The sequence below is a fragment of the Primulina tabacum genome, chromosome 15 (assembly GCF_025594145.1).
Source record: "Primulina tabacum isolate GXHZ01 chromosome 15, ASM2559414v2, whole genome shotgun sequence".
NCBI lineage: Eukaryota > Viridiplantae > Streptophyta > Magnoliopsida > Lamiales > Gesneriaceae > Primulina > Primulina tabacum.
In genome coordinates, this window is record NC_134564.1 from 17,060,114 (window position 1) to 17,079,188 (window position 19,075).

The window sequence follows — 19,075 nt, forward strand, 5'->3', positions numbered from 1 at the left end:
CTAACATTGTAGTCACTTCTCTCGACTCCGCTTGTTGTTATTTTAGCAGCTTACAGGTCTTTAGTTCAAATGACAGCAGAATAGCTAAACTGATCAGTGGACAAGATTTCAGTTGCAAGCCTACCTGTTCAACTGATCAACAGAAGAAACCCAACTACCAGCTGAAACTGATGATTTAAGTGGAGCTTAATCATCAGAAGTGTCGCCGCTTCATTGCCATATCAGATCATAAGAGATGATTAATGCGGTTCAGCAATCAGTTGAGTCCAGTTTGCATCAGCTAGACCAATTAGCCAGCACAGGAGTCAAGTTCAAAGCAGCTAGCTTTTCATCTGGCAAAGGAACTTGAGACTATGCAGTATTTCAAGCATTCAAGGCGACCAGTAGTTGGTACATTTAGTTCTACTTTGTGTAAACTGATTGATAACTGATGTTGTTTAAAATTCAGCTAAGTGTAGTAGCATTTTTCCCTTACATAATTGGTGCGCTTAATTATAATACAAGGGAAGTTTATTCGTTTAAATAAACATCTTGTTATCCCGTTAGTTTAAGTATACCTGAACTGACATTTCCAGTTTTTGTGTAGCCTTAACTGCTTGCATGATAATTGCTGCTGAAAATATTTTAAAATCGCATGACTGTTTATATTTTTAAAGGGGAGTTTTTTATTTTTAAAATGTAGTTTTTTAGGAAGGATTTTTTAATTCAGTTGTTGAGGGGGAGTTTTTCTTTAAAAATTCCCTTGAGCTGAAAAATGTTTTAAACTCGTTTTTAATTCAGTTCTTAAGGGGGAGCATTCTTATCCCTTGAACTGGAATTTTTTTAATTGTTTTTTATTCTCACAAAGGGGGAGAAATCACTTAAATTTTAAAATTTTAAATCGCTTTAGTTGCTCAAGTTTTGTGATCATCAAGAAGGGGGAGATTGTTGGAACATTTCATGTTCACTATCTTGCTTGATTTTGATGTTAACAAAACTTGTTATTTTGTTACTAATGAACTTATGTAAGTGTGCAGTTAGCTGAACGTAACTGAAACTGTCAAAGAATGCAAATTAAAAGTACCAACTGATTAATCGAACTGAACCAGTTAAACTGCTGAATTGTAAACCAGTTCAACTGATTGTCCAGCTGATAGGTGGTTCAGCAGAAGACCTTCATAAGCCTGGCCAGCTGATGAAGAGTTCAACTGATGAAGAGCACATATGACCAGTTCAACTGAAAGAGTGAAACTAGTTCAACTGAAAAGTCAACTAATTTACCCAGCCCAACTGAAGATCAGTTCAGATGACCAGTTCAGAGCATCAGTTAGAAGCAATCAGTTTCAGAACACGACAAGCTCATTCAATGGAATCCAGCTGTGCACAAAGGTACAAAAGCTATTGTCCAGTCAAAGGATAATAATAGACGTTACATCAATGTTTAAACCTAAAGCATTTCAAAATGGCTGTCGGAAAGTACAGATGCATTTCGAGGAAAATATTCAAAATGCAACGGAGACAACAATTGAGTCTCACTATACGATCAAACTTCACACCTATAAATAGAATATGAAGTTATGTGAAGACAAAAGAACAATAAGAGTGTGTGAAGAATAAGGGCACACTTAAAGTCTTATCAACTTACAAGAAGCAATCAGCCCAGTTATGAGGGAGCACTTCAATGTGTTACCAGCTTAGTGTAGAATCTTTTTTCCCTCAGTGTGTGAGAACACATTTGTGTTGTATTCAATGTTCAGTTCTCACATACGCACACACTATCACTCACATATATCAGAGATTATAGCTTAAAAGATCAGTTGAGTGAGTCTTGCACAAAGACGTAAAACTTGTATATGTAGTCTTTGACACATAGACGTTAAACAAGTGTTGGCTGGAAGGTTCTGCCTTCAGTATAGGCTAGGAGTTCAGTTAGGAAGTAGGGTCGGTCCTAAGCTGAGTGGATTTGTACAAGAAATTGTATAAATCAAAGTCTTCTAGTGGATCCTACCCGAGGTGGTAGAAGGGGTTACGTAAGAGTAGTTGATGTCTCCGAACATCCATAAACATATCTTGTGTATTTAACTGCTTAACTTTTGTTTTAAACTGATTTGATCAGTTTAGCTGATATCAATTTAGTTCAGGCAGTTAACCAGTTTACACAATGTAAAGTCTTTAAAATGTATCAGTTTTCTGAACGAAGGATTACTTCGAGTATTTTCCGCTTGGTTTGTAACCAAACTCGATTTAATTCATCGGTGATTTCATTCTTAGAACACGAGATATTACAGCTCATTGAGAATATTGTGTTTGAAGCACCTTCAAAGGTGCCTGAAGCGATCCATCAACATGTATCGTGAGTAAGCATCAATGAAATGAAGTATTTCGGAGTTTGCATGTTCATATCTGGACAACAAATATTTGAATGTATGATTTCTAATATTTCTGTATTCCTCTTGGCACCTTTTTAGACTTATTGGTCTGTTTACCCTTTATGCAGTCCACACATGTCTCAAAATCACTAAAATATAAAGTACTGTGTACTCCATCATTTACTAATCTTTTAATCCTCTCTATATAGATGTGTCACAATCCATGTGCCACAATGTAGAGGAATCTTCATTTATAACACATCTTTTAATACATCTTTGAACATGCATAGTTGTGTTATTATTTTGTAAAGAAATAGAGAAAAGACCATCAATCATTGTGCCATTTCCAACAATATTTTATTTATAAAATACATTTATTGATTTATCCAAAAACAGAAAGGAATAAACAAGGAGTACAAGATTTGAAACCGAAATTAGATTTCTACAAAAACTAAAAACATAAAATATCTTTTTCAATTTTAAAATAAAACCACTATCTAGTATAAGGTAGAAAGTCATAATATCCACCACATGCAAAGACATCTTGTTTCCTAAATAGATGTTCCACTCATTTCCTTGAGGTTCCCTTAGGCTTTGTATACCCTGCAAGGTATTTGTAAGATAGATTGTAGAACCAGAATCAATCCAACATGTGTTATAAATCATATCAACCATATTAGATTCATAACAGATAAATGAAATAGGAATACATTTCTTTTCAAGTCGATCCTTAAATTTATTGCAATCATTCTTCATGTGTCCCGTCTTTTTACAGAAGAAACACTTGGATTCTTTCTTGATGTCAGGTTGGGGTGGAATTATTCCTTTCCCTTTTTCATTAACTTTGGCTTGCTTCTTATACTTTATTTTGTAGTCATAAAAATACTATCACTCTTTTTCATTAACAACATTTCTTCCTCTTGAACGCACATGGTCATTAATTCATTTATTGACCACTTATCTTTATGCGTGTTGTAGAAAATTTTGAAGGGTCCATATTATTGTGGAAGAGTGCATAAAATGTAGTGCACAAGAAAAATTTCAGACATTTCCACTTCAAATGTCTTGAGTCGAGCCGCTATATCTCTCATTTTCATGATGTTCTCTTGCACATCTCTCACACTGGTGAGCCTTAATGAAAAGAATTCCATAATTAAGGTGCTGGCAAGTGCCTTATCTGAAGATTAAAACTGTTCATCAATAGCCTTCAGTAATTCTTTGTGTTGGAAACTAAATTTCGGAAGTTCGAAAAACAGAGTAATTAAAGATTGAACTAACTGATCAAGAAGACTGAGTATAACTGATCCAAATATAACTGAAAATTATTGCGCAGACAAGGCAACTGAACTAAACTAACTGAAATGTGTAATTGATTGGATAATCAGTTGGAACTGATCAGTCTTACTGCAATCAGTTGTGAGATATCAACTAGTTCCAGCGTCTGTGTCAAACTGATAGTTCGACACGTAATCAGTTAAAAAATGTAACTATATACTTGAAACAGTACAAAAGCAGGCTGTAACATGTAATGGGAACGCCGCATATCAACAATGCTACAGTGTATGACTGTCAGAAGGATATTGACGTGGCAAACAACGGATAGAAAGATTCAAACACATTCATTGTTACCGTTGGAAGCAGCTGATAAAGATATAGACACATAGAACCAAGTTGCTATTCTGTTTAAATTCTCACTAAGCTTTCTGTTCATACTCAAAGATTTCAAAAGTCCACAATTAGCATATATATTCATAGCATTCAAAGGCTATACATTGAGCTTACAAGAACAAACATAATCGTTGTATTATTCGATCTTAAAAAGATCAGTTGTGCTAAGTAGTTTCAGATCAGTTGAGAACTAATAAAATCTATTGAAACTAAGAGTTTCAGTTTGGCATTGTTAAGTCCAAAACTGAAGGGGGTCTGTACAAGTCTTGTATTGATCAAAGTCTTTTATGGCATATCCTATCTTATGGATAGAGGTAGTGACGTAGGAGTGATTGAAATCTCCGAACATCCATAAATATTGAGTCTCTAAATCTCAGTTATATTCTATCTTTCAGTCAGTTTATTTCCGCACTTTCATAAGTTAACTGATTGATATTGACATAACAAGATTCTCGAGTTTAGTTTTTCACCAAACTAACTCATCATTTGAAAAAGGTGTTTTAATTGTCAAGTGTTTATTCAACCCCCCTTCTAAACACACTTTCACCTACCAACCGATCCTATCAAGTGGTATCAGAGCAGTTGAATCTTGTTCCTGAATATTCTTATCTACAAAATATGATCATCATGTCTTCTTTCAACAAAATTCCAATGTTCTCAAGAGAAGAGTTCAACGACTGGAAGATTAGAATGCAGACTCATCTAGCTACACAAGATGATGACATGTGGTATGTCATTACTGATGGACCCATGAGAATACTGAAAGCCAATACTGCTCTGGCCATAACTGATGGTGCACCCCATCACATTGAAAATCCAAGAGAAGAATGGACAACAGAGGACAAAAGAAAAGCAAATTTGAACAATGTGGCCAAAGATATCTTGTACCAAACGTTGGATAAAATCACTTTCAGCAAAATAAATATGTGCAAAACTGCAAAAGAAATCTGGGAGAAGCTGATCCAACTCTGCGAAGGAAATGAGCAAACCAAAGAGAATAAACTCTCAGTTGCTGTTAAAAAATTTGACAACATCAAAATGAAGATTGGTGAATATATGCACGAATATGATGAAAGAATCAGTGACATAATGAACGAACTGAATGCACTTAGAAAGGTGTATTCAAATAAAGAAGTTGCACTGAAAGTTGTTCGAGGTCTTCCCAAAGAAAGGGATGTTAAGACCATGGCCATGCGAGAATCAAAGGACCTAAATAAGGTCGAACTTCACGACCTATTTGCTGATCTAAAATCTTACGAGTTTGAGCTACAACCGAGAGAAGGAGGATCTTCCACACCAGCAGCTACAACAGCTCTTAGTGCTGTCAAACTGAAACCAAATGGTTCAGTTAAGAAAACTGCTGATCAATTAAGCAATGATGCAATGTCATTATTTGTCAAAAAATTTGGAAGATTAATGAGAAGAAATCAAGGTTCCTTTCAAAGACAATATCAGAAGAACAACACCAAGGAAGAACCAAATGCTTGCTACAACTGTGGAAAAATTGGACACTTCATTGCTGACTGTCCTAAGATAGTCGAGTATCAGCTGAGAAGGGAAAAAAATCTCATGAGCACAAGAGAAGAACCAAAGATGATAAGAGATCATTCAGAAAGAAACACGAAGTTCTTTTAGCTGAGGAATGTAAATCCAAATGGCTGAACCTGACAGTGATGAATCAGAACCTGAGAGCTTGAGCAGCTCCAGTGATGATGAGGAAGTCAAGTGTCTGATGGCTAATGACATAGAACTAGAATCAACTAGTGAGCAGGAATTTTATTTTAGTTCAACTGACTTTACACGCGATGAACTTATTTCTACATTGCATGACATAGTCATCGAGTATCACAAGCTAGCTCTCTCAGTTGAGAAGGATAAAGCAAAGCATACTGATCCCAACGACGATAAAACTGAAACTGATGAATCAGTTGAACTGTTGAGTCTTAAACGGGAGATTGCTGAGATGAATGCTGAAAGAAGCAAGAATCAATCTATGATTCAGCAATTAATGCTTGAGAATTCAAAGCAAACTAAGCTTATTCAGGCATGAAATAAATCATCAGTTGCACTAACTGAAATACAAGATATGCAAAAATCAGTTACCGATAAAATTGTTTTTGGCTTTATCAATCATGATGAAACTTCTATCAGTGATACTCAGCCAAAACTAAATATATGCAAAGGGAAATACATTCACTTCGTCAAATCGGCTGTGGTACAAGAACAACCTAAGTCAAGTAGACTAGTTGAACAACCTCTTGAAAATAAGATCAAAGTTAAAAGGTATGGAATTGGTTATAGCCCTAAAACTTCAACTCATTCGTGTAGATGGCAACCTAAAAGGTTCAGCAATAAACACCTGATTTCTCAAAATGGCTATTTCAATTACCATAAATGTAAGCCAGTTCAGAAAAGATATCTGATGAACAACCAGTTGAATAAGGCTAAAGCACATATTGTTTCATCTGCACACAACTCACACAAGCTGGGAAAAACCATTTGAACACAACAATTGAAAAGTCAGTTTGACTGATCCAAGCCTGGGTTCCTAAAGGACTAATCAGTTTAGGACCCAAATAGATATAGGTACCAAAATTATTCATTGTGTGTGATTGCAGGTGACAGGTACAAACAAAGAATCAATCTGGTATCTGGACAGTGGTTGCTCGCGGCATATGACAGAGGATGCAAATTTTCCCAACTGATCAATTACACTGGTCCAAAAATCAGTTTTGGAGACAACTCCTATGGTAAAACCGTGGGTAAGGGTAAACTTATCCATGATAACTTTATTATTAAAGATATTTTACTAATTGAGAATTTGAAGTATAACTTGATAAGAATCAGTCAGTTATGCGAGAACAATTTCTCAGTTCAATTCAGCAAACACACGTGCACAGTTAGAAATTCAACTGATGAGATTATCTTAACTGGAAATCATTGTTGAAACACTTACAAAGTAAGTTGAACTGATCAACATAATGCACCAGTTTGTTTTATAGCTTCTAAAACTTCTAAGAACTGGTTATGGCATAAAAGGTTGAACCACCTCAACTTTAAGTCTATTGCTTATCTGAGTAACCATAATCTTATAACTGGTTTGTCCAAAATAGATTTTATCAAAGGATAAAATTTGTTCAGCATGTCATTTTGGTAAACAAATAAGATCTTCATTTAAAAACAAGGGAGTAAATCATCCTCAAGATGCTTAGAACTGCTGCATATGGACATTTTTGGTCTTATACCAGTCATGAGTTTAGGGGGAATGAAATACACCTTGGTGATCGTTGACGATTTTTCAAGATTTACTTGGGTTATCTTTTTAAAATCAAAATACCAAAGTGCTGCACAACTGATTATACTTTTCAAAAGATTATTAAATGAAAAATCAGTTGGTATTGATAGAATACTGTCTGATCGAGGGACTGAACTCATGAATCAAACTCTTTCACAATTTTTATAGAACATTGGGATCAAGCATGAGCTCTCAGCAGCTAGAACACCTCAGCAAAATGGTGTAGCTGAGAGAAGAAATCGAACCCTTAAAGAAGCTGCTAGAACAATGCTTGCTGATTCTGGTATTTCTCAAAGGTTTTGTGCAGAAGTAGTAAATATAACGTGTTACACACAGAACAGATCAATTATTAATAAAAATCATTTGAAAACACCATATGAGATCTGCATGGACGTAAAAGTATGATATCTTATTTTAAAATATTCGGCTGCAAATGTTTTATTCTCGATAATGGGAAAAATCATTTAAAAGCTTTGATGCTAAATCTGTAGAGGGAATATTTCTTGGTTATTCATCAGTTAGTAAAGCTTTCAGAGTATTTAACAAATGCACTTTGAATGTCAAAGAGTCAATTCATGTGGTATTTGATGAAACTGTACTAACTGATAAACCAACTGATCCAGTTGAGCTAGTTGATCGCTTTACAGATATAAGTTTGGAGGATGATAGTGAAGAAGAAAATCACATCAATCAAAATATCCTTCAAACACCAGAACCAGAAGTGCTGGATCAATCAATTAACAAGAAAGTGTTCCAGATAATTAGTTGGTAGAGCAAAATGATAATACTCAAATACCAACTAAGCAGCAGCAATTGAAATGAAGAAAAAATTCAGTTGCCAACTGAAACAGTTGTTGAATTTGTAGGAAATCTGTACTTATGAGAAGAGAACAATCTGGAATGGTTGACACTCTGTGCATTCTTCAATGCATTCAGCTTTATATGTTATGACACTAATGTAATGTTGATCACCTGTTTTATGATATGCTTAAAATCATCATCTTCATCATCAAAGTCTTACTTTCAATGTAGTTGGGATTGGTTTTATTCTGTGCTAGAAATGAGGAATCAATACACTTACAGACAACAAATCGTTGTATGAAACTTTGAATGATATTTTGTAGCAGGTGGTTCGTGAAACCATGTAATCAGCACCCCTGTGTTCCGTTAGGTCAAACTTCCTTGTTTTTTATGGCCAAGCCCTTGTACCAACTCATGAATCTTGCTATAAACTCTGAAGTTGAGAAAAAGAGTGATCAGCGAGACACTGAGCCTTACATTGATACAGAGGTATCAGCAATTATATTTTCCAGTTGAAAAGTAGAGCATTTATAGCGGTATAAAGCTTGTGACTGGACAATTTGGGTTCTTAAAATCAATTTTGGTTGGTGTATATGCAATAATGGAATGCAGATAGATCGAATGACTTTGGACAAAAGTAAATAATCACATTGCCTAAAGCCACACCATGAATAAACTGAGTGCAAGTATGCCACATAAAGAAGTGAAATTTATCATTCCTCATTTCTATGTAGACTTGATGAAATAAGTGTCAGATCAAGCATGTGGTAAACATTTTATCGATTGTATTATAGAATATAATATGATCAAACCCTTAGGACAAAAGCATCATCATGCTACGTATTTGGTTCTCTGTAAAAGGGGAATCGAGTTCTATTTTTCTCTTTACAGTTTCTTCTTTCCCATCCCTGGTTTTCATATATCTTGAAAAGAGTGGTGGTTTCCTTTATTCCTGGAGTTGGAATATTAGGCATTTAACATTGAACCCCAAACCCATGATTCTGAAACTTGTAGAACAAGGTTTTGACACACATCTTTTTTTTATTATCTTTTTCATCGAGCATCTTCTTTTCAGCATTATCCTTCCCAAGAATACTTGCAAAGATTTTATAGTTCCTCATAGATATGGTTTATGTAGTTTTTTAGTTTGGTATTTTTCTGTAAATTTGTTTGTCTGTTATTTCTCATTTTCTGTTTCATAAACTGAGATTCATAATTTAGGAACCTAGTACATTATAGTCCTAAAAAGAGACTATCTCCAATTTCATTGATGTTTTATTATATGGGTACGACCAATATATCTAGATTGAGATGTGGCGATATAAATGAAACTCTTGGATACTTGAAAGAAATGATAATGTGACATGCCATATTTATGTTGGCATTTATGTTTGTTCTCATGAACTTTCTGATACTTAACTTTGGTCGTGACATTTGTAAAATGGGAAGTAATAGAATCCAGCAACAGTGTTCTCAGGTATGGTCTCATCTTTCTTAATCTTGGGTAATAAATATTTTCTACGGAAGGGAAGATCCAGTAATAAATGTTTGTCATATTGATCTCAAGAAATTTCTAATTTTTTGCATCTTGTAATAAATTATTTAGGAAGTTTTGTCCGTCATTAAACTCTATTTATTTTTTTATTTTTTTTGCAAAAAAGTTCTTACGTTATTGAGTGCTGAAGGGATTGCCCCTTGAACATACCATCACATGTTTCATGTGATAATTTCTTACCTTCGATCCTCATGAACTGTTGGACATTTTTTCTTGGATCATTATGCCTCTTACCTCCCTCTTCTTGATGGTTTTCTGGGGCCAGGTACCTTTTAATATCTTGATTTTTCTGGCAATTAGGAATCTGATTAGCCAGTCATTCTGTGATATCTATATTATGACACACAGGTTATAGGATCATGCAAAGAGAAAACTAATTGATTTATCAAGGATTTACCTGATAATCATTGTATAGATTGTTAAATTGTTCCTCTAACTGATCAGGAAGATTCTTTTTAAGTTCTTCGACTATATTCTGCGTAACAAAAAATAGTTTAATACTATTTAAATCATGTATAGTAAATATAAAACCTATATTGTCCTTACTTGGAATAAGTACTCTGGATCTACATTATGCTCTATCAGATTTTGAAGTTCTCCACGGATATTATATAGCCTACGGAGCAGATGGACTCTTAATGTTAGATTTAAGTTTCTTAAGATTGAATCAGTTGTTTACGTATGTGATAATACTTACTGCTTTGGACTTTGCTCTTCTATAACATTTCGTGCAATATCAACGATTTTATCTTCCCAACCAGTTTTAATACTTTGATCTTCCTTCAAGGGAGAACTGCTCATTGAAGTCATAAGGTATGGCATGTGCAACCAGAATCAATTTGTGTGATGTCAAATGGAAAAAACTGTGATTGAAATGTGTTGTGTACATCAATCGTTGAACATACTTGAACTGCCAAGTAGCTTCAAATGAGCGTATAGCTTGTCTTAGGTTGTTCTTGGAATTTTTAGTCATCTGGTTTGCCAACTTTTGAGGTAATTTTATCCCTTCTTGTTTCGCTATAAATGCCAGAACTGCAAGAATCTGTTAAAGACAAGGAATTGTAAGACGAAAGACTTTGAAACTTCTAATTTATGAATCTAATGGGGAATCTGGGATTTTAAAGAACAAGACAGCTACCTCTTCATCAGAAGGTTCGAGGAGTTGAACCAATGTGCAGATTGGCTTTATGGGATAGAGCTTTGCAGAATCTCGGCAGCAAAAGAATACCTTGTTGCATCCTTTGAACTTCTCTAACATCCACTTGATATATGACAGGGCATCAGTAGATAGCTTGTCTGCGTCATTTAGAATTATTGCTGCAACAGTTATATGAACAACATGATATGTTGGATTAATCTTTGAGAGGATATGATTATATTCACATAAAATATTGCAATACCTATGCAGTTCTCACGATCGTGCTGCGAAGTTGGGATAGGCAACTTCTGATTTTTTTCTTTGATAAGTTCAGCAATGACATGCTTTTCATAACCTTTAAGTTCAGAAAGGTTGACTTCAATATGTTGAGATGATACCTTTAAGTTAACGAGGATACTGCTCACTGCTTCTCCCTGTGAAATTAGTAAAAGAGGGAGATAGGTTGATTTTGATGAGCACTTGAGGTGCATCCTACTTTCTTTCATTCATCAATACAGGCTGGTTAAGTGAGTGTGAGGATCACAGGTATCTGGTACACCTTTGTACAATGAGAAGCTTGTGCAGTGCATGTAGAACTCACGAGCGGTATAATCTTTCCTAAGTTCCCAGGTATACCTTACTTTAAGGAGCAATTACAATAGAATGACCATGATTTCTTATGCTCAGGATTAGAGGTGTTGCGGTACTAGTTACTGTTACTATTACAGGTATGTTTTATTTGGATTAATGGATTTCAAATCCATGCAAATGTATTTTTTTGTTTCAGAGAAGCAAGATATGAACTTCGAATCTACATTTTACATGTTTATATAATATTTCATGTTAGTTATGATTAGTTTCAAATTCACCCAATAATGATATCATTTGAAATCTATTATACTATTCTATCTAATTTTTGTAACTAATGTGTAAATAAGTAAGGTATGAATTTAATATTTGATCTATTGTTTCATTGTTATCAATAACTAAAATCGAAGTTCATGAATTTCAAATCAATCTCCTCAAATTATTTAGTTCATGCTCATTTGTTATGAATGTGAATCGTGTGCGTGAACTGTTCCTATATGCAAGTTGAGAATATATGTGGCTTTCATTCCCTGCTTTACTTATTTACTTGACCCTTAATGATCAGCTATACAACAGAAAAAGTATCTATACATATCCTTAAAATCCTACAGTTCTTTCTTTTGTGAATAATAGTTTCATGCTTTCTCCACCTTATTTTTTGTGGGAACAATCGCCTGTTTAATTAGGTGTCCTATACAATTTCCACATGCATGATTTTATTGGTTACATTGTTGGTGTATTTGTAACTGCAATTAGTAGAAGTAAAAACTCCTTCATTATGAGAAGAATCATGTTTACCTATTGAGTAATTTGTATCCAGATGCTGGTGTTGAAGTAGATGCACAGTAATATATAGCTTTTGGAATTATATGAACAAGTGGTGAGTTGCAAAAATTGGCATATGAATTTACCTTCAAATGAAATTCCTTGCATTCTTGTCTTGCCTGTGGATGATAAATACAGAAGATAAAATTTTTAAAAGAAAATAATCTTAAGCAAAAATCTGCAGGTTGCACTTGTATTCTCAAAAAAATGAAAATGATTAACTTGACGATGAGTTCCAGGCTACGTTATCTGGAACATTATTTTTGCTGTTATTATAAGATCCTTGTTAGATTGCTTGATCTTGTTATTCCATGATTTTTATTCTACTGGAGTGTGAATCCGTGTAAAGATTATGGAACTGAATTCATTATGATAATTTTGCAATTGTACCTGTACTTTTTCTGGTCCAAAAGCTTCTCTAAGGAAGGCCCAAATCATTGTTCTCTTTCCCACGCCTGGGTTTCCCTCAAATATGAAATGGCTACATTCTTCTTTTTTATTGCTCCAGTTCCTCACTGTGGTCTGAAGGCTTCGTGCTGTCTCTCTATTGCATAGAAAATCTTGCAACCATAATGGCCTATATCTGTCTGCCCACACATGTTTTCTTTCATTTTCTGTTTTTTCAATCTCATTCGTGAATCCTTCACTAACTGAGGTCTGAGATAGTGGTGCATCTGGGAATGGTATCGAATTCTGTAATGATGCTTGTGCTGGTGGTAACAGTGTTGAGGGAAATGGTTGTGCAGTCGGTAGTATTGTTTGTGGTTGTGGATACGGCAATGATTCTTGCGGTTGTGCAGTGGGTGGCGGCAATGACAGCATGGACGGTTCAAAATCTCTCTCCCTCAATGGCTTCTCCTTTTCTGGTGAACATATATTCTCTTCACTCTTCCTGGTAGGAAAACTGACTTTTTTCCTCCCAGATTCCTTATCATTCGTAGAAACCTTGGTCTTTATTTTTGCTAATATCTCTCCTGTTTCTTTGAGTTTCATGTATGATGATGAAGTCCTGGTACGAGCATCCTGAGAGCTTTTGGTCCACGTAGAACTCAATGACGAAGAGCTCTTCTCATACTTTATCGAGGTAAAGCAAGATGAACCCCATTCTTGCACCTTCACAACAAAACTCGATTTGGAACCAGAACTGATGAAACTGCCAGCATGGCTTTCTCTCCCAGGGCTCAACCCCGACAATTTTTCTCTATTTATAACAAGTGAAAAGTCGGTCAAGCCCTTGTAATACGGACTGCTGGTACTGTACCTTGCTTCTGCATTTCTCCTATTAAACTCCAGGAGACTCTCCTCTGTTAGTTGAGGATTCTTGGCTTTTCTTGTGATTAAGTCGCTCAATTTCTTTGGCCAGACGATTATTGGCGAGCCAGTAGAACGAGTGGTTCGAACTGAATTACTCGTGTGAGAGGGAGATTGTGGGCTGCCAATATCTGGTGCAGATATGGAACGTGGAATCGAGGGACTAGGCATCGGATGCTTGAAGGTGAAAGGATTCCTTTTCTTATGGGATTTGGAGCAGAAAATTTTACCGGCATGTTGTGTCCTATCTGAATGTGAAGGCAAATTTCCATTCTAAGCTATAATTTTATATTTCTTGGCGTTGGATTTGAGGATGAAAATCAAGAAATTGACGTCAAATTCTATGCATCTAGAACGCCTTTGCTAGCAGTTCAAATGGTTGGAAGATTAACAATATTGTTCCCTTTGGTGCTGGCATCAGCTCATTCATAAGGTGAACTTTGTACTTGCCAGTTTTTAATGAGGTTTTATGTTCTGGCCATTGAAAGCGATTAAGTCATTTTCTTCATATAAAGTTTAAGTTATTATTACGAAAATAATCGGTTCGTAAATTTTTCGAATTTTTGAAATCAGATTTTGGAGTTTCCGTCAGGGTTCGTTTTCTGTTAGCTGCAAGTCTAGGACAGTAACAATTTAATGTATTTTGGATTAATAATCATTTGTGATAGTCGGATTCAAAAAACCTATAATTTATTTGCTCAATTCGGAGGTCTAAAAGATTGATAATTGGAGTAGCATGGTATTACGTAACCCTTTCACTTTAATATGTTTGATGCAATTATTACTTCAAAGTGTAAATGAGAACAAATGTATGTTTTCAAAAGGTGAAAGTTTCAAATACTTTTTATTCTATGATCACATTTTTATTTTTTTCAAATACTTTTTATTCTATGATCACATTTTTATTTTTAAAAAATATGCCTGATTATGAGTTTAAAAGGATATTTTTATTAATTAAAACTACAACGTAGCTTTCTTAACAATATTACTCACTATAGTACAAAATGCAAGTCATATTTTACAAATTTGTGGTTTATTAGTTTAGCTTCGTTTCATTTCTTTCCCAAGTCTATTATTTGTAAGTAGGTTCTCTTGTTGCAATATACCAAAGATTCAAAGGCATTTAAACAAATTCTCGAATTAAATTTTACCAAATTTTTTACTTCTCTTTACAAAAGGCAAAAAGTGGGTTTGAATAAAGAAATCACATATATATTTTTTATTATTAAATTTCAGGAATTCGATATGAACAAAGAATTTGAGGAAAAACAAAAAACAAATTCCTCGTAAGTATGGATATCCTTGTAGCTGTCATTACTGATTAAATTAGACGAATACAATAATCTAGCTGACGAAATTATTTTTAAAGTTTGGCCACTGGAATGATATGATCTGATATTCTTTTTAAGTTCAAATATTTGTTGTATGTATAGCGACCATAATGCTTTTAATAAATAAAAAATACATTGTCTTCTATATAATTCCTTTAAAAATAAAAATTGCCTCTACAAGATATAATAAGTTAGCCATTAATTAAATTCGAAGTTCATCATCAATGCTAAGCTCAAACTAGTTAAATAGATATAGTTTTCAACCTTAAAATTAAATATACTTACATAATATTTAGTAAGTTTACTTTAAAAGATTTAAATACATTTCAGATTCTTCTATGATCAACATATGAAATGCTGTTTCATTTTAGTTTTTCCTTTTGGGAGGTCCCTTTAATATATTATTGTTTATTCTAATTTTAAAATACCATATTTTATTCAGGTTATTATGATGAAGCAATCGAATAGATCAGAATATTGAGATGTACAATCGATTTGCTATAATTAATTTTTTTATCATTAAATTATATAGCATAAAGTAAGATTCGAAATTCATTTCCGTAAAAATCATCATAATGTTTGACCATTACTGGGTTTTTTTTAAAAATAATTTAATTTTTAAAATTTATTTCAAAAATAATTTTTTTTAAAAAAAGATGTGCAACAATACTTCAATCCGTGCTTACGAAGCACGGAATGGATTAAGTCTTTCCGGAGGTAGAACTTACGGACTATGATATCTCAATTGAATGTTGTTCATTTTCCTCAACATCATTATGTGGTCATGTACAAGTGCTGTGGACCAACATTAAGCAAATTTGTAAAACTGTGTATGTTCGACCAAGACGGGGTCTGAAAATCCTGCTGACCAAACAAACCAAAGTCAGTCATATCTGAAAAACTTATTTCTTGATGAATTTATTGTCTGTTATTTTCTCTGTCTTCAATACAACAAAAATAGTTTTTTGCAGCGCGCAAATTCTCTTTCCGCATCGCACATTGCACGCTACAAAAATGCAAGCCGTTGAAAGTTCAAGATTATCCGCGGCGTACATGTGCACGCTGTTGATACTATTATCTGCGGCTTGCATTTGTATGCCGTTAATACAATTATCCGCGGCGTGCAATGTACGTCGTTGAAGTTAATACCAAAATTTCGGCATAGCGACGGTTTTTAAACCATCGCTGATTCCATTTCAGCGACGGTTCAAGTTAGCGACGGTTTATGAACCGCCTCTGATTCAATTTTAGCGACGATTTTTGAACCGTCGCCGATTCAAATATAGCTACGGTTTTTTATATATTTTATCGCTAAAATATTCCGTCGCTGATGGAGTGCGGACGTGGAGCATCGTCCGTGCTTACGAAGCACGCACTGCTCCACGTTGCAAATCTTTATTTTATATAAAATTATTTTTAAAATTAATTTTAAAAATTAAATTATTTTTTTAAAAAAAACCCCATTTACTATGTCAAATGTGACGTCAGAAGATATAAAGAATTAATGAAATTTAAAGAATTCGATCCTCACTCCCGAAAAATTTCAAAAACCAAGATTGGCTTGGTTAGCAGACTAACCGCACAGGAGCTAGTGATATATATATATATATATATATATATAGTAGTTTTAAAATTATAAAAAAACAATGCAGATAATAATATTTTAAACAATAAAAGATGGCTAGATATCGCACAAGCTTTTGAAAGCCTACATCCGAGCGTAAGCTTGTGGTCAATCAAGTTCGAGCTTGATTTAGGCTAGATCAAGCCAACTCGACATGCAAAATCCAAAATACGATAATGTAACCCAACAGCATGCAAATCTAGAGAAAATGACTAATTAAATTGTTTTAATAGAACAAAATACTTATGATTCGCATTATCACATGTTTAAAAATAGGGTTTTATGTTAGAATGCATAAAATTGTCTCAAAGATACGCGATCGAGGAACGGAAACCGGGGACCATATAAGAGAAAATATTTTTATTAAATAATTAGTTTTAATTGTTTAATGTGTAGTGTATTTTAAATGGAATTTTCGAAAATGATGTGTTTTGATGTGCTTTTATACGCCAAGTCGTATTTTTAAACGATATTCGATTTTCGAGAAAATATGAACTTTTCGAGAACTCGGCTATTATTTTCACAAAATTTCCTTAACAAAATATTTGAATATTACTTAATGGGCCTATTATACTGGGTTAATGGGCCTAAACTTATACCATGTGGTTTAAATAAAATAAAAGGCTCTAAACCCTACCCATCAACCCCATACCACACGCCCCCTCACCCTCAAACGCACTAGAACTCTTCCTAGCAGCAAGACACACGCACACACGATAAATATTGAAAGGGAAGGTCACGGTTTTGAAGAAAAATCCTATGCTAATTTTTCTTCAAAACCGTGACCTTCCCTTTCAATATTTATCGTGTGTGCGTGTGTCTTGCTGCTAGCAAGGATTTTTTCTTCGTCGAAGTCCTCGCATCACCAAGTTGTTTTCTTGCGTAATAAACGCAAAGACACACCTTAATCTCTTTTTCTCATATATCACATCATACTATGTGTTTGATATATATTTGCATGAAAAATATGATGTTATTACCTTGCTATACCAAAAACTCATGATTTTATGATCCAAAACTCATATTAATATTGCACCAAGGGACTGTCATGGTAGGATCTTTACGTTTTTCCAAGGGTTTTAGAGTCCATAAGGGCACGATCAAGGGCGGCACATAACTCTGATTTCATGTTCTGGATTATGATGTTAAATAAGTGTTTTTAGCAAACTTCATTCACGATCTTTTTATTGCAATTATTTTGGGATGAACAATTTATTTCAAATCGAAATTTGAGAGTTTATTTCTTATGTAAGAAAATTTTTATTTTTCCGCAAATTTCAAGTAGTTCAAAATACGGTACGTTACAATTGTAGTGGTTTGATGATTGACATAATGCACGACTATATGTGTTGTTGTATATGAAACGGCATGTTGAGTGTGATTGTGATACATGCATTGCATATGGGAGAATTACAAGTCGACTGTATTCCTATGTCGTGCAGCAATTATATCTTATTCCTAATGAACTATGGTTGTACACTTGTGTGGAAATTTTTGTGGTGTTAACTAGGTCTAAGAAGGTAAGGAATTTAATTTTCATGATGCTTAATGAGATTTTATTATTTTAATTTTGTATCATTTATTATTTATCATCTGGAACAATACATGAATACATAGAAAAGGCGACCGTGAAATTGGGATTTCCAGTGCGGTTGGAGCGAGCAAATGATAGCACCTACAATCTAGTGTTGAAAGGTATGAATGTTGATAATTTAATTCTTTTTGTTACTAACTACTTTTGTTTTTGCGTAGATAGCCAAATTTGAGGACAAATCTTTTGGAAGAAAGGGGAGTATCATATGAATCTGGCCGGGCATGACGTGCTAAATCTTGCGATTCGAAGCTTCAAAGAATTCGACATGCATAGCAATGAAGTTAGAAGATATTTTAATGTTATTCAAGTGCTAAATCATGAAGAGGAGACCAAATCAAAACCCGGACCCGAGAGCCCTGTGCTAGGGCGGCCAAACATTGCCGCCCCAACGCCAAAGACAGTGTCATGTGCCATGTTTTCCTGAACCCTCCGCGCTAGGGCGGCCAAACATTACTGCCTCAGCGCCAAAAACCCTGTCCCGCACGACTAGTCCAAAAGAGTCCATGCTAGGCCAGCCAAACTTTACCGCCCCAACGCGCCGTCCGTGTGAAGGAATCCTAGTTTAGAGTCCTGATTGTTTAGGTAAATTAGATTTTCATATCTTTTATGATCTTTAAACAATATATGGACGAAAATTGGTCTTTGTAAACAATAGAAACTATATAAATTGAGCATGAATTATGAGCCTTAATTATGCAAAAAAGATAATTAAATCCAAATAAGAATTTTAAGGCTTAAAATTTGAGAAAATCGAGAATAAGGGCATGCATTGTATTTTAAAAAATCTATGGGGACCGAATTGCAAAATTCAAACTTAAGGGGCTTAATTGCACATAACCGAAATTTTTAAAGGCTAATCCGAATATTTGAAGAGTCCAATGACTGAAATTGATATAAACCGAAAATTATAGAATGATTATGGAATTTTTGAAAATTCAGGGACTGAAATACAAATTTTAAAGAGTTTAGGTGTTGTTTTGTAAATCTTGGGTAATTA

At 34.3% G+C, this 19,075-nt stretch overlaps 2 protein-coding genes across 2 annotated transcripts; both read right to left on the reverse strand.

Moving 5' to 3' along the window:
* Positions 1-276: 276 nt before the first annotated feature.
* Positions 277-11,296, reverse strand: LOC142525916 (replication factor C subunit 3-like). Its single transcript, XM_075630201.1, has 8 exons — positions 11,068-11,296; positions 10,806-10,984; positions 10,573-10,709; positions 10,365-10,460; positions 10,214-10,283; positions 10,065-10,142; positions 9,848-9,956; positions 277-332 (listed from the first exon to the last, which is right to left on the reverse strand). Exons 1-8 carry the CDS (start codon positions 11,294-11,296, stop codon positions 277-279), a joined length of 954 nt encoding a protein of 317 aa, XP_075486316.1.
* A 281-nt stretch (positions 11,297-11,577) lies between these two features.
* On the reverse strand, positions 11,578-14,066 carry LOC142526525 (uncharacterized). The gene has a single exon (XM_075630986.1). The coding sequence runs from the start codon at positions 13,698-13,700 to the stop codon at positions 12,537-12,539; it is 1,164 nt and encodes a 387-aa protein (XP_075487101.1). The 5' UTR covers positions 13,701-14,066; the 3' UTR covers positions 11,578-12,536.
* Between the last annotated feature and the right edge of the window lie 5,009 nt (positions 14,067-19,075).